The sequence below is a fragment of the Delphinapterus leucas genome, chromosome 4, assembly GCF_059928025.1.
Source record: "Delphinapterus leucas isolate spDelLeu-1000000601 "Yukka" chromosome 4, BTC_Dleu_Yukka2, whole genome shotgun sequence".
In the NCBI taxonomy this organism is placed as follows: domain Eukaryota; kingdom Metazoa; phylum Chordata; class Mammalia; order Artiodactyla; family Monodontidae; genus Delphinapterus; species Delphinapterus leucas.
Window position 1 is genome coordinate 116753393 of NC_143132.1, and position 14942 is coordinate 116768334.

Here is a 14942-nt window from a genome sequence, read left to right on the forward strand (position 1 = left end):
AAGAGAAAAGGACTGGAGAGGAGGACGGTTAACTGAATCTATCTCAAAAAATAAAAGCCTGAAATAAATATGTTAAAATGTTAACATCTGTTCAAGCTGGTACCTGGATGGCAGGTACCTGGAAATCTATTACACAGATTTAAGTTTTAATTTTTCTACATGCTTGAAGTACTTTATAATAAAAAAAAATTAAGATGTTTTAAAAGTGAAACAGAGGGCTTCCCTGGTGGCACAGTGGTTGAGAGTCCGCCTGCCGATGTAGGGGACACGGGTTCGTGCCCCGGTCCGGGAAGATCCCACATGCTGCGGAGCGGCTGGGCCCGTGAGCCATGGCCGCTGAGCCTGCGCGTCCCGAGCCTGTGCTCTGCAACGGGAGAGGCCACAACAGTGAGAGGCCCGCGTACCGCAAAAAAAAAAAAAAAAAAAGTGAAACAGAGACACAAAAGGCACAAAGAAAATGCAGGCTGGTGCCCAAGTGATGCAAAGTGGCAAAGTCCAATCATGCTGCTTTGATTAAGTGTAATTGCTATCAACACAATAAATACACACAAGCCTCCTGGGAACACTCAAATCCAAGATAACACACGCTGCAGTCAGAACCCATTTTATAGCTTTACATTTTATTACCAGATAGTCTTCTGATATCAATCTTGTTAACAAAAGGCGCATCAGCACATTGATCCTTTGCCAAATAAAACACATGCCCATATTTGAAGTTGTACTGAAGGATATGTAGTATTATTTCAGTGTGCATTTGTTAATCTAAATGAAAGCCAAACTCCAGGAGGCATAAATATGGCAGCCTGGTTTTTGGTACTAAAGCTAAGCTGGAGCAGAGTGTAAGTGACACAGAAGTACACATTTTTGTTTAGCATTCAGAGAACAACAGAAGGATTTAGGTCTGTGCTAACAAACGCAGCTGCTGTCCCAGAGAAAGAACTCAAAAAATCCACAGTTTTCTTCTTGAGGATCTTCTACCAAATGGTCCATACCAACAATGGAATGACAGCCATTTAGAGCCATCTTGGCCTGTGTGGGCCTTGTCACCAGTTTTTCCAAGTATCTGCATTGGTATATAATACCACAAGGTCATCAGATTACGGAATAAGGCTACCAACATGCCGGTTCTGTGGACAGATGTACCACCTCACCACTGCAAAATTCACAGAAGCATCACGGAAGTTGCAAACTGTTAGCACAGGAGCCAAGTCTGGCCCATAGATATTGTTGGGCTCATACAACACTTTTTTTTTTTGCGGTACGCAGGCCTCTCACTGTAGTGGCCTCTCCCGTTGCGGAGCACAGGCTCTGGACACACAGGCTCAGCGGCCATGGCTCACGGGCCCAGCCGCTCTGCTGCATGTGGAATCTTCCCGGACCAGGGCACGAACCCATGTCCCCTGCATTGTCAGGCGGACTCTCAACCACTGCGCCACCAGGGAAGCCCTAATACAACATTTTTTAAAACTTGAATTAGGATAATACTCGTAAAAATCTGGCTTTCTGTATTCTCTTTTTTAAATATCAGAAAATACTGTAACACGGGGCTGGTTTGAACTAAGTGTCCGCGGCTCAATTCATACAAGGCCTATGGACCACAGTCCCCGCCACTTCCCCTCACCTACACTCACCAGCACCAGCATCACTTATAACACCACCTGCTCTGCCCCGTAGGCATTTTAATCTGTGTCACACCGTGAGGGGAGTGGAAATACATAACTTCTCCTTAGAACAAAATTAGGGGGTGTGAGAGAGACAGGAAGAAAGGGCTTGGTTTCTAGAATTCTGAATTCCAATACAGGGCAGAAGAGGGGAGGAAGAGCCTGAGCCAGAAGTCATCCCCATTATCAACATGCACCCATTTCCATGGTCAAATTTATGAGCGCCAACATATACAACTTTTTCACTTATGCTGATGGGTTCCCTAAATCCATAAGATTCCTGACTCTGAACAATGCTCATTTCGGCTTAAGAGGGAATCACTTCTGCTCCCATATTGCCAAAGGACTCACAGAGGTGCACTGGCCTGTTTTTCATGCAACGCTCCCACCACCCAAGCCAGCCACGGGAATTCCTTCCTACTTGGTAATGCATCAGATGCCCACAAATGCTGTACCCAAAGTCACATTAAGTAAACTAAGCATCACACTGTGACATTGTTAAGCCAGGAGGAAAAGAAATTACAGCTAAAAACAAAAGATGTTTGATGCAGAGAGGAGAAATTACTCATCAACACAAAAGTAAGTGTCAGATACTCGCAAACAAAAGATGCACACGGGGAGATAGAACAGAATGCCATTCATTAACCATTTTCAAGAAAATATAAATGTGTCCCTATCAAATGAAATTTCCAAGGAAGAAGTGTAATAAGTTCCCTGTTGTGCGTAGGTACATATACATATATACATATATCACACATATACATATGTATATATAGCCATAATTACGATAAAGCTCAGGATATATTAAGCTACCACTACATACACACTCTATAAAGAAAACAAGAAAAGATACTGAGTAAGGGGGCTTCCCTGGTGGCGCAGGGGTTGAGAGTCCGCCTGCCGATGCAGGGGACACGGCTTTGTGCCCCGGTCCGAGAAGTTCCCACATGCCGCGGAGCGGCTGGGCCCGTGAGCCATGGCCGCTGAGCCTGCACGTCCGGAGCCTGTGCTCCGCAACGGGAGAGGCTACAGCGGTAAGAGGCCCGTGTACTGCAAAAAAAAAAAAAAAAAAAAAAAGATACTGAGTAGGAAGAGTTTCCAGAGTCCATGGTACATCAGTCTTTTATTTTATAAAAACCTGATAAATTTTCCTGATCAGAACTGTCAAAGTTCATGTTCTCACTAGTGCCTGCAGAGTTTCAAGAAATATTTCACAATCTAAAAAGAAGAGTCTTTCTCCTTAGGGTTACAGAATCACTGGTAGAAAAAATTAAAACCACAACTAGGCATAATGTCCACAACTTGGTCTTCTCACTCCCACAGATACAAAAAGAGAAGGTACACACTCACCGCAGAGAGTTGGCTCCACGTAGGCCTCAGTGGCTTATGGTGAATCACAATTTTTTCGTATGATTTCTGTTCTTTAGGCTCTGACTCTTCATCAGAGTCAATGTCAAGGGCCTTTTCTTTGTAGTTCTGATACAGAACAGCGTTTTCTGCAAGAAAACCAAATCTTACATGTCACTAATTGCCCCCCCATCTTGATGCTACTTGTTCTAAACAAACATCTGTATTTATACGTATACGATGTTTGGTCTCCAGTTAAACAAAAGACAAATGGATTTTGTCACTGAAGAGTCATTACCAAAAAGTGATTTTCTCACTCACACAGCTCTACCCCCAATTCATCTGCAGGGGAAGGGGAAGGGCCCATACATGAAATGCCAACTGAAGCAGAGTTTCCATGTCTCTGTCCACTACCCATGAAGGTCATGTCCCGTTACATCACTGTTTTTTAGGTTAAATTGAATTTACACCCTTTTGTCTATCTATTTAACAAATATTTACTGTACATCCACAATGTGCCAAGGGCTGAGAGTAAACAGAAAATGAAAGACATTTCCCATGCCCTCATGAGCTAAAAATTTAATGAGAAAAATAGTCGAAGTCATTCATTCATGTATTTATTCAACTGATAGTTAGAAAATGCTTACTTAAAAAAAAAAACGAAAATGCCTACTCGACGCTAGCGACTGCTAGGCACTGGGGCTACAGCAACGAACAACAGAAAAAGATAAAAATCTCATTCTTTGTGGAGCTGACATCAGAGTGAGGAGAGAATGACAATAAATAAACAAGTAACTTTTATAATATATCAGATGCTGATAAGTACCATGGAGAAAAATAAAACAGGGAAAGAAGGAGCATGTTACAAGGGGTGATACATAGATTTTAAACAGGGTGGTTTAGGAAGCCCTCACAGAGGTGACATTTAAGCAAAGATCTAAAAGCAGTGAGAAAGTAAGCCACCTGTACAGCTGGGGAAAGAACATCCCATCAGAGAGAACAGCAAGTACAAAGGCCCTGGGGCAGGAGTCTGTTTGGTGCATCTATATGTACAAGGATCAGCAAGGAGGCCTGTGTGGCTGGAATAGGGTAAGGGAGGGGAGAAAGTATAGGAGTTGGGGGTTGGGATGAATAGAGGGCAGACTTGCCTCAATGTCATTGAAAGGGCTTTGGTTTTTTACTCCAAGTGAGAAGACAAGTCATTTTAGAGTTGAGGACACAATGATCTTGCACAAATACATACCTACAAACCCAAAGATTTACATACAGGGGCTCTGAGAACAGACTGTCAGCAGGATATGATCTAGTCTGGGGGTCACTGAGGTGTTAATGAGGAATATCTTAAGATCTGAAAGCTGAGAAACTACAGAGCTACAGAAAAAAAGCACACGTAAAAGCCCTGAGGCAAGAGGTCATATGTTACCTTAAAAGAACAAAGGAAGGTCATTCACTGGAGTGTGGGTGTCTAGCGCACAAAGGGTGTAAGGTGAGTTTAAGGGGAAGAGCCAGACAGTCCAAAGAAGGAGAGTTTTGCAGGCAATGTTAAAGAACTGTATTTTACCCTGAGTCCAAAAGGACTGAGTTTCTTTCATACTGTAAGGGGTGTATTTTATCCCGATTGCAATGGGAATCCACTAAAAGGAAAGGACTTTATTAGACTGGAAAAGCAAAATATTGACTACTTAAGGGACTAATTAGGATGCTACTGAAGTGGTCACTGAAAGACAATGGAGACTTGGGGGGATGGGCTGGATATGGGGGTCAACTGGATATGGTGGTAAGGATGTTTCCTAGCTCTATAAGTCCCACAGTGGAGAAGTAGGAAATGGGAACTCCAGAAGAGATTCACCTTTAGAGGAAAGATTATGAGTTTGGCTTGGGATATACTGAGTTTGAAATGCTTTTCCCATCTACTGAAGCCAGCAAACATCTGCCTCATCTCTCAGCAATGCATGTTCCATAGGCACCATTACTAAAGTAATACTGGAGTCTATGCAATAGTTTCCTGTTCTCTGATTGCTCTAAATATGTAAAGCAGATTATGAGGGTACAGACCCACCTCTGTGGTGTCCTTTAAAGTACTTAGTGTGTGGCACAAAACATATGCAGACGTTGTTGATATACATTCATTCATTCTCACAACAACGTGGGCAATAGCATTAACTTCATTTTACCCACGATGAGACTGAGGCTCAGTGAAGTTAAGAGGCTTGTTCACTGTCACTCAACTAATGAGCAGAAGCAGCAGGACAGGAACTCAGGCCCCTGGTTCCAATACCACAGGTTCTCACCACTCTACCACACAGCTTCCTGACTTACATTCTTGTTAGTCATTAACTGTAAGGCTCCTGCATTCCTCATGTACATATATGTGAAAAAGAATTTCTAGGTCATCATATCTGAGAAGAGAGGAGAGGGTGCACAGAAACAGCTCCTTGTAAAAGGAAACAACATAAAACTAGTTATAGTGAAGGTCTGTCCTCGGACTTCACAAAAGCTCGACATTTTTAACCCTTTGAGGCAAAGGTCCCAAAACCACTATCAAATTCCAGAAGATGCAAAGCATCTCTCAGAACTGATACTAGGTAGATGCTCTGTTCACTGCACAGTCATAACGGGGTATAAGCGGAAGCAAACGGGACTAAGAACCAGATCTCTTCCTAGTCCTGGCTGTGTGAAAGTGGACAAGGTACTAAACTCTCCGAGCTTCTAGTTTCCTCAATTATAAAATCTGAAGTTATCCCAGCCAGCTAAAATACTGTATCTGGGTTTCTGCCTCATAGAGAACAGTTTTCTAAGATTGGTACAGTAAATACACTTTTATAAACTGGTCTTGTTTAAATGATCCAATGAGAACTGATGTTTATAAGAATTGTAAAAGGAAATGCTTTGTAGTCAGCCAAGGTGATATAATTCTGGGTGGTTTTACCTTAGATTTACTTATAGAGGGGCATACCCTTCTTCATTGTTCTTTAAAGGTTGGGAAATCTTAGCATTTCAAAGCATGACAGAAAGTAACTACCCTCACCTGCACCACACTCCCCCAGCCCTACAAGCACTGCACCTGGGGCTTCTCCCTTTGTGCCCTTCCAGACCACTGACACTGGATCCATCTATTTACATGAAGTCCGCTAATCTGATTAGGGTTTGAACACCTGGTGAAAGCTGCTTTTATTTTTGAGATCCTTCACAAAAATATCATATGGGTTCGAAATTCTTAGGAGTATGTTTCTGTCAGCCAAGAGAGTCAGATTTCCCCCAAATTGAAATTGGATTAGGAAACAGGAAGTCAGAAATGATATTAAAATGTAGAAATATGGGGAAAAGAACATTAAGTCAAAGGAAACACGACTTAAGATCTAAATGCCAAACTTAATTTTTAACTAAAGGGCTAGAGCTTGCCCTTACTCTTTCTCCACTTTTTGAGGGAGGTGGGGATGGAGCCAGAGTAGAGAAGAATTAAAAATCCCAGAACATTGGTCTGACAAAGTCATCTGCTTACAAAGAATGCCATTAACTTTACTCACTGCTGGTGAATTGAGCTTAGCGCAGAGCTTTGTGCTGTATAATTTGTGAAGAAGTTGTACATTTTTCTCATCTTGAGTTTTTTGTAACTTCAGTTGGGTTTCAACTTATAATTGATATTCCACATTGAAACAGCAATAAAAGTCTGGAAAATCAAATGCTTACCTTCCCCATCAAATGTTCCTTGTCCTTTCAGCATTTTTTTCTAAGAAACAAGAAAAGCAAAAAGAGGAAAAGCAAAGCAAACTATGTATGAATGAGCCAAACAGAAAATACAGCTATTTTAAGAAAAAGTATTTTTTTTGTTGTTGTTACATTCATTAGATTTCCAAAGGCATACAGCAGATGATCCCTGGAGTAGTTCACTCGTAACACTACTACAACTCACCAAAAAGGTGAAATAAAATGTACAACATCCCCCATGCTCTGTCAATACAGCTTGAGAATCCTCAAATGACCAGTAGTCCAGCTTATTTCATTACTCATGATTCACCATCACTGTTAAATTGAACTTTGCTATACTTGCAGAGTTGGAGGGGAAAAAAAAGAACACATAAAATATTATGGAACTTCTTTAAGGCCATGGGATCTAAAATAAAACAGGCTTGCTTGTGTATTACACATGTGATATTTATATAGACTCTCTGATTAATCAAGAAAAGATGTGGCTGCCAAAATGAATTCCTGCCCGATTGCTGAGATCTGTCTTGTGTCTGGAGAAGACAGCACATGCACACTCCAAAATCTCCTTCCCTAGTTTTCCCTATTTCTTTATGTCATATTTAGTAATATTTTATTGAGCACAGCTCCTAGGCCTTTATCTGGGAGCAACACCATACCATTCATTGAAACCTGAAGTTTTCAGCTACCAACTTGTTAAATGCACTCAAGGATTAAGTGGGCACAAAATGGGAATAAGATACAACCACAGGCAGTGGTGAGAGAAACCAAAAACAGCAAAGATGACAAACTATGTCTTTTGTGATCTGGCAACTGACTTTTAAAATTTAAATTTTACCTGAATGGTATTTAGTATGTGATCACCACTGAAAAACATAATTCAGTAATTAAATCACTAGTGTAAGTAATTAAAATAATCAATAGGCTCAAGGGAAATCGGTTTTTCCTGTATCAGCTGTGATGAATCAGCAACGAATGACTGACATTTCTAAACAAGCACCAGGCAGCGCCACCACATAATCAAGAGTGCAGATCCACGCCTGCCCACCATCCCCTTTTCAGCTACCTGTGTTAAAACTTTTCGGGGCTCACTCAGCCAATACTTAATTTTCTGTGTTTTTTTCCTCATTTGTCCCCCACTTTTTGCCCGAACTTAGAAAATTAAAACAATAAGAGTTTCAGTTCCTCTCATGAAGCTGCATTAAACTGGGCTGTGCCTGCCAGCAACAGAATGGGCAAGAGACAAATGTGCACGGGTCTGATCAACAAACCACAGAATTAAAAAATTGGGCTTCCCTGGTGGCGCAGTGGTTGAGAGTCCGCCTGCCGATGCAGGGGAAACGGCTTCGTGCCCCGGTCCGGGAAGATCCCACATGCCGCTGAGCGGCTGGGCCCGTGAGCCATGGCTGCTGAGCCTGCGCGTCCGAAGCCTGTGCTCCGCAACGGGACAGGCCACAACGGTGAGAGGCCCGCGTACCGAAAAAAAATAATAAAAATAAAAATAACAATAACCTCTGGTTTCCTCTGTGCCCTTCCTCCCCACCCCCGTCACCTTCACCTGTGGCTTAGTGAATGCCTAACTTGCGACACTCTTGCCCATTCTTACCTTTATCCTTCCCAGGCTGGAAAACTTCTCCTTATCTTCCATTACCACTTTCAGAATAGGCTGGGACATTCTGTTCTTCTTCTTCGAGGTGGTAGGACTGTCAAAATCAACGCCACTGACCACCGCCCTGCGATAGGACGTGGACCTCAAGCCTCTCCGCAGAGAGCCCGGACTGTCCAAGTCGTTCTCCGCCTCGCCCTCGTCCTCTGCGGGGCCCAGGGGCGCTCCAAGGCCCTCCACCATGCTGCGCACCTTAAGCAGCCTCTTGTGGGGCTCCACATTCTGACTGTTGGATTTACTTATCTTAATTTCCGAGGCCAGACTCTTCGGAATGATCTGCTGTTTCCCCACTTTGAGGGCGGCGGGGCTGTTTGTGCTCAAAACCACTGAAGGATTCTCCAGGAGCTCGTTCTCCTGTGAGGGAAGCCTTTGGAGGGGGAGTTTTTGCTCCAAAGACCTTTTGTGGGGCGCGGGACAGAGTCTCGAAGGTCCCCGCTCAGGGTCCTTAGCCATCTGGCCGGACAGCGAACGCGCGCCTGGGGAGGCGGTATTAGGGATAAGCGCACTTGCAGCAGGCGAAAGCAGGGGGCTGGCGGGGAATCCGGCCCTGTCCCCCTCGGGGCTGCAGGGGGCAGACGCATGAGGAGTCTGCGGGCGGTGCAGCGGCAGCTGCGCGGGCGAAGTCGCAGTGCCGTTCGCTGGGGATTTGGGGTAGCCGCCCGACGCCGCTCTGGGTTTCTGGGGTGACTTGGGCCGTCGAAGCCGAGGAGAAACAGCCCTGTACTCCGGGGAGACGGTCCTCCCATTGGTCACCAACCTCCGATGGGCGCACAGAAGCAGGGGGCTCCTCTGGATCGTCCTGCCGTCGGAGGCGGTGGGCACCTGGGCCGGAGTCTGCGCCGCGGGGGGCGTTCCTCGGTCCTCCACCGGGAAATCCGTGATCAGCAACCCGCTGGGGCTCTGGTAGGACTGGGGCCTCGGCTTGCTCCGGCCCAGCAGCTGGGACTGAGGGGTTGAACGCCTCCGCCACAAAGGGGTTAAGCTGTTGCTGGAAAAATCTACTTCGGTCTTGCCGTCCATAGCAGAGCCTCGGGCGTCAGCCCCGGGGTGGGGCGGGGGGGGGAAGAGCACCCAGTGAGTCTTGCCTAAAGAGGAAAGAAGTCATGAAACTTTGCCGCCGGACAACCAGGCACGCCTTGCTGACACGCGCGCTCTGAGCCCGGGGATCACCCGCCTGCCGCGCGGGACACAACTGCGCGTCAATTACCCGCCCTTTCTGGGGCAAAAACTGCGCCCACCGCGCCGAGCAGTCCAGTACAGATATCTGGGCTGTGCCCAGGCGGATTAATCCAATCACCTCCCCGTCTTTCCCGCGCCCAAAGACCACCCGCACGGAAAGAGACAGCCACCAATTCGCCGGGTGCAAACTGATGCACAAGAAGCTTGGGACGAGTTCAGCTTTCTCGGGAAACTCGCCGCGGGACGCTCCCCTCCTCCGCCAGCCAGCCGCCCGCCCCCGTCGTTGGTTCCCTAGCGCTCTAGCTGCCCGTCTCCCAGGCGGATTTACCTTAAGGACTTTGCAGAGCCCAAGGCCAAAGAGCACCCACCGCCCCGTGGGTGGCCCGGGTCCCAGACCGAATCGCGGCAGCAGGAGCTCTGGAGAGCTCTGCAGCCGACCAGGCGTCGGCTCCGCCCCTAAGCTTGACCCCGCCCTCAACCTTGGCCACGCCCGGGCCCGCCTCAGTCGCAGCCGTCCTGGAGCAGCTGCCCTCCTGGCCGGGTCTCTTGTTAAAAAACACACTAGCGCACCTGGGCTAGGTGCCGAGCTACCGGGTTCCGGGCCGCGAGATGCGGGAAAGGGGCGGCGTGGGAGCTTCGAGCGCGCAGGTCCGTTGCCTGGAGCACAGCGTGGGAACGAGCGTGGGAGCCCTGCCAGAATGTAATTTACGAAGCCCTGGGCCCCCCGGGGATCTCCCCGGTAGAAACCCGGAATGCCGAGCAGAGTAGGGTCTGTGAAATGCGTGAGCTGGAGCGGGAAGCTCTGAACGCAGAAAGCCAGACGCCTCTCAGCATTCAGGTTGTCTTAAAATACAAATCCGATGCCTTGCTCCCCTGCTTAAAATATCTTACAGACTGATAAGTTTTCTTGTTTGTGCCTGGAGTATTTCCGGAGGTATACTTACAGCCAGCTCGGGGGAGGGGAAACTGGGTGCCTAGGAAACTGGAGGGAGGGAGTGTTTTCATTCAATAATCTTTGTATCTTGTATACTTTGGATTGCGAATGTTACCTATTAAAAGTAAACGCAATTTAAATTACAAAAAAAAAGCTTATTGGTTTCTAAGCATACACAGAATAAAACTCAAAATCCTCTACATAGCTTATGAGGCCCTACAGGAAGTGCTTACGTCTGTAGCCCAGTCTTTTCCCCGCAACACTTGTTCCTTCAGTGTTTTTAAGCCACACCCACTTAAAGTTTGACAGCCTCAGAATCTTCACTTTTGTTCCTCCTTGACCTTTTGACCTGTCACTCCATCAGAGAGGCCTTCCCTCTTGAATCAGATTATGGCTTATTTATTTTCCCAGCCACCTGTTCTCTTCCTTTTCTCCACTTGCCACAATACGCAAATATATTTAATCATGTATTCATTTTTGTTTATCTGTTTTATCTTCTTTTGACTGAAAGCTGCAAGAGGGCAGGGGCCATGTTTCTTTATTACCCCCTCTGTATTCCAGGCATATAGAGGGCACTTAACAAATATTTGTTGAATGAACGAATGAATGAATGAGAGGAGTGATGTGAGGACAATGGCCAACTGCCCCAGGGTGCTCCATTGCCAAGTGGTAGAAAGTTGGTTGTGTCCTGGACAAGCTCCAGCTATGTGAGAAGCATAAGGCAAAGTTGAGAAGACAGATGATTTTTAGACCATAAGATCTGTATAATTAATTCTGTTAGCAAGACATATGGGCTGTTCTCCAAGTTCTCTTTTTTGGCATTCACGCATTCAGTAAGGATGTATCGAGCACCCACTGAATGCTCCTGTTTGCCCTGGACAGGTTGAATGTGATGGCCAAAAATATTAAGAGGCATTCTCTGGGTGGTGGTGAGACCTGATGTTTTTCATGCTTATTTATACTTTGCTATACTTTCCAAATACTGTACATTAAATATATGTTACTTTGATCTGAGATATTTTTGTAAACTAGAAGAAATGGCATCAAAACATTTATAAGAAATTTTTCTAAAAAAACAAATTTACCAAATATTTTGGTTGGAAGAAATATGGCTGCTTACATACTTATACCTACCCACTTTTTAATATAGGACATTTTCTATACTAACCCATATTACTTTTATATTGGAAAAATATAATACATTTAATTTTAAAAGTGCTTAGCTAATGACAAATGAAGTGTTACCTAATTCAGAATGCAGTTTGTGACTTACGTTAAGAAGTTGTAAATGGTGATGTGAGAAGCTAGCTTCTCTTCAAATTATGTTGGTTCTGAAAACAAGCCTAACTGATAATTGTGAAGAAATCGCAGGATCTCCCTACCTCATTCCTAAGCAACAACATGATACCCACCAAAACAAGAACAACGACAAAACACCAAGCTCTGTTCCTTCACTAAGGGAAGCTTGGAAATTCACAGATCTACTGCCCATTTTAGCCTCCATTCAATTTACCACATCTATTCAAATCTAGGACATCTTTGATTGTATGTACCACTGAGAAAGAAAAAGAGCTGCGAATTAAACTATGACACAATGTGTTGTCACATAGGATCTTTTTAATACTTACTGAAACAGTGCTTTTAGACTTAGGTATAAATTTTTCAGTAATGTGCATATTTAGAAAAGGAAAATATAAGCAAAATAAATTGATTAAAGTATTTCTACAAATTCTGTACACAGAGTCTAATTCTCCTGAATCCCTTTTCACACAGAGCATCAATAAGTGTGTTTTTCCACACAATATCATTGATAATATAGCATTTCTTAAAAGGATGTCCTAGCCTTGTCTCTGAGATTTGCTTCCTAGCCAGACACTCATTCTTCAAGTTTGATGCTGGCATAATCCTATTTGACTAAAAGCATAGTTTTCTTGTTCATCTGAATTATATGTCACTACAACTTATGTAGCCTCTCTATTAATGGCCAGAAGGAAGTTTCTTTTTTTTTTTTTTTTTTTTTTTCCGGTACGCGGGCTTCTCACTGTTGTGGCCTCTCCCGTTGCGGAGCAGGGGCTCCGGACGTGCAGGCTCAGTGGCCATGGCTCATGGGCCCAGCCGCTCCGTGGCATGTGGGATCTTCCCGGACTGGGGCACGAACCTGTGTCCCCTGCATTGGCAGGCGGACTCTCAACCACTGCGCTACCAGGGAAGCCCCAGAAGGAAGTTTCTGACAAACAAGTTCCAGGCCTTCACTATTGACCTGTGTGATACATGAATTGGTTATATTAGCCTCTTGTTGTTTTGGAATTTCTTTCATCTAATCTGACACATCTGGCTATTTCTCCTGCCTTCAACTGCATTTCTTAGCGTATGGCTTTGACAAATGTAGTATTAAATTGCACAGAACTCAGTAAAATGATGAAATTCGAGTAGTTATAACCATGTTCACAAATACCAAGGCAATGCCAACTATATCAGGACTGCCACCTGGCTATTAGCTGTTTCTTTAATAGTAAGACACATCCCAGTTTCAGAGATGTTACAATGTGAGACCAAAGTACTTCTTAGAATTGGAGAAATACAGTATGTTAAACTATTAGGAATGATACATTCCACTGGTAAATTCTGATGGTATATATTTTTAATGAAAAAATTTTAATTTCTTCCCAGTTTTACTGAGATATCATTGACATATAACATTGTAGTAGTTTAAGGTGTACAACATGATTTGATATACATATATACAAGTAAGTCCCGTACATACGAACGAGTTCCATTCCGAGAGCATGTCCATAAGTCCAATTTGTTCGTAAGTCCAACAAAGTTAGCCTAGGTACCCAACTAACACAATCAGCTATATAGTACTGTACTGTAATAGGTTTATAATACTTTTCAGACAAATAACACATAAAAAACAAACAAAAAATAAAGAAAACATGTTTAATCTCACAGTACAGTACCTTGAAAAGTACAGTGGTACAGCACAACAGCTGGCATCCAGGGGCTGGCATCAAGTGAACAGGCAAGAGTTACTGACTGGAGGAGGGAGACGAGGTGGGAGATGGTAGAGCTGAAGGATAATCAGCAATAGGATATGGAGGGCAAGCTGCAATTTCACTCATGCCTGACGTTGATGGAACACACGTTCACATCTGAAAGTTCACAACTTGAAGGTTTGTATGTAGGGGACTTACTATATGGTGAAATGATTACCACAATGAGTTTAGTTAATATCCATTACCTTGCATAGTTACAAGTTTTTATTCTTGTGATGAGAACTTTTATGATCTACTCTCTTAGCAACTTTCAAGTATACAATACAGTATTGTTAACTGTAATCACCATGCTGTACATTACATCCCAGAACTTACTTTTCTTATAACTGGAGGTTTGCACCTTTTGACCACCTTCACCCATTTCCCCCCAATGACATATTGAACTATTAAAATATTCAGTGGTATAATACAGGGTCTTAGAGGCTGAGATACCAATTATTGCTACATTTACTAAACAAATTTGCACTTATCACCAATTATGTGTCTGGAATAATAATTAGGCTAATTTTAAAGTGCAATTTGCTAACTAGTGTTATTACCTTGAAGTTAAATCTCATGCATTCTTTTTTTTTGGCCACACCATGAGGCTTGCAGGATCTTAGTTTCCAGACCAGGGATCGAACCCAGGTCCCAGCAGTGAAAGCACAGAGTCCTAACCACTAATACTTATTGGGTGCATTTAAGTGCCAAGCACTGAGCCAAGCCTTCCTGAAGTTTATAACTTGGTGATTAACAACATCTGAAACATTAAAATAAAAAATTAAGGCACCTAAGCTGAGTAAGGTGTATGATAAGCTCTCTGTTCTCTGAAAGCCTCTGTGAAGGAGTCTGGGTAGAAGTGGATCAGAAGAATAGATAAAACATCACGAGATAGAGAAGAAGAGAAGGACATCTGAGAGACATGTCCCAGCATGAGCAGAAACATGGGGGCATGGCTTGGGAACTAATATTTATTAAGTGCCAACTATATTGCAGGAACTAATTTAATCTCAAATTAATCCTGTCTCCACTTAAATAATGAAGAAGCTGAGGCTCTAAAAGCTCTTCTCATACTGCTGGAAAGTGGTTGAGTCATAATCCTAACTCAGATCTGTCAGGCTCCAGAGCCCGTGAGCTCCACATACCAGAAACTAAAATCACAAGAACAGGGAATTGGCATTTAGAAGTTGTGGGAGATAGATTTGGCTAAATGTGGGGAGAATAGGATGTGGTGTGTTACATAAACTGAGGGGTCTGGATTTTACTTAGATAACATCTGACACTCTCTGAAAGTATTATATTTAAACTTTGCTATCTTTTAAAACAATAAATCTGATAACACCAGTCTCAGAGATAAAATAAATAAATAAAAATAAACAGATTTGTTTGTGCATTAAAAAAATCCACCTAAGCCC

General features: G+C 43.8%; 1 protein-coding gene across 15 annotated transcripts in view; it reads right to left on the reverse strand.

The window, feature by feature from the left end:
* Nucleotides 1-10018, reverse strand: part of ARHGEF26 (Rho guanine nucleotide exchange factor 26) — a 279113-nt gene extending 269095 nt beyond the window's left edge. For 6 of the 15 annotated variants that reach the window (XM_089910975.1, XM_089910976.1, XM_089910973.1 and 3 more), the window contains exons 1-4: nt 9887-10017; nt 8320-9464; nt 6699-6738; nt 3012-3157 (exon numbers count right to left, since the gene is read on the reverse strand). In XM_089910975.1, coding sequence (XP_089767101.1) covers nt 3012-3157; nt 6699-6738; nt 8320-9399 — 1266 coding nt within the window. In that variant the 5' untranslated portion in view covers nt 9400-9464; nt 9887-10017. Of the gene's footprint in view, nt 1-3011; nt 3158-6698; nt 6739-8319; nt 9465-9728; nt 9796-9886 lie in introns of those variants that run through there. The other 9 variants (XR_016393100.1, XM_089910969.1, XM_089910982.1 and 6 more) reach the window with 5 other exon arrangements.
* Between the last annotated feature and the right edge of the window lie 4924 nt (nt 10019-14942).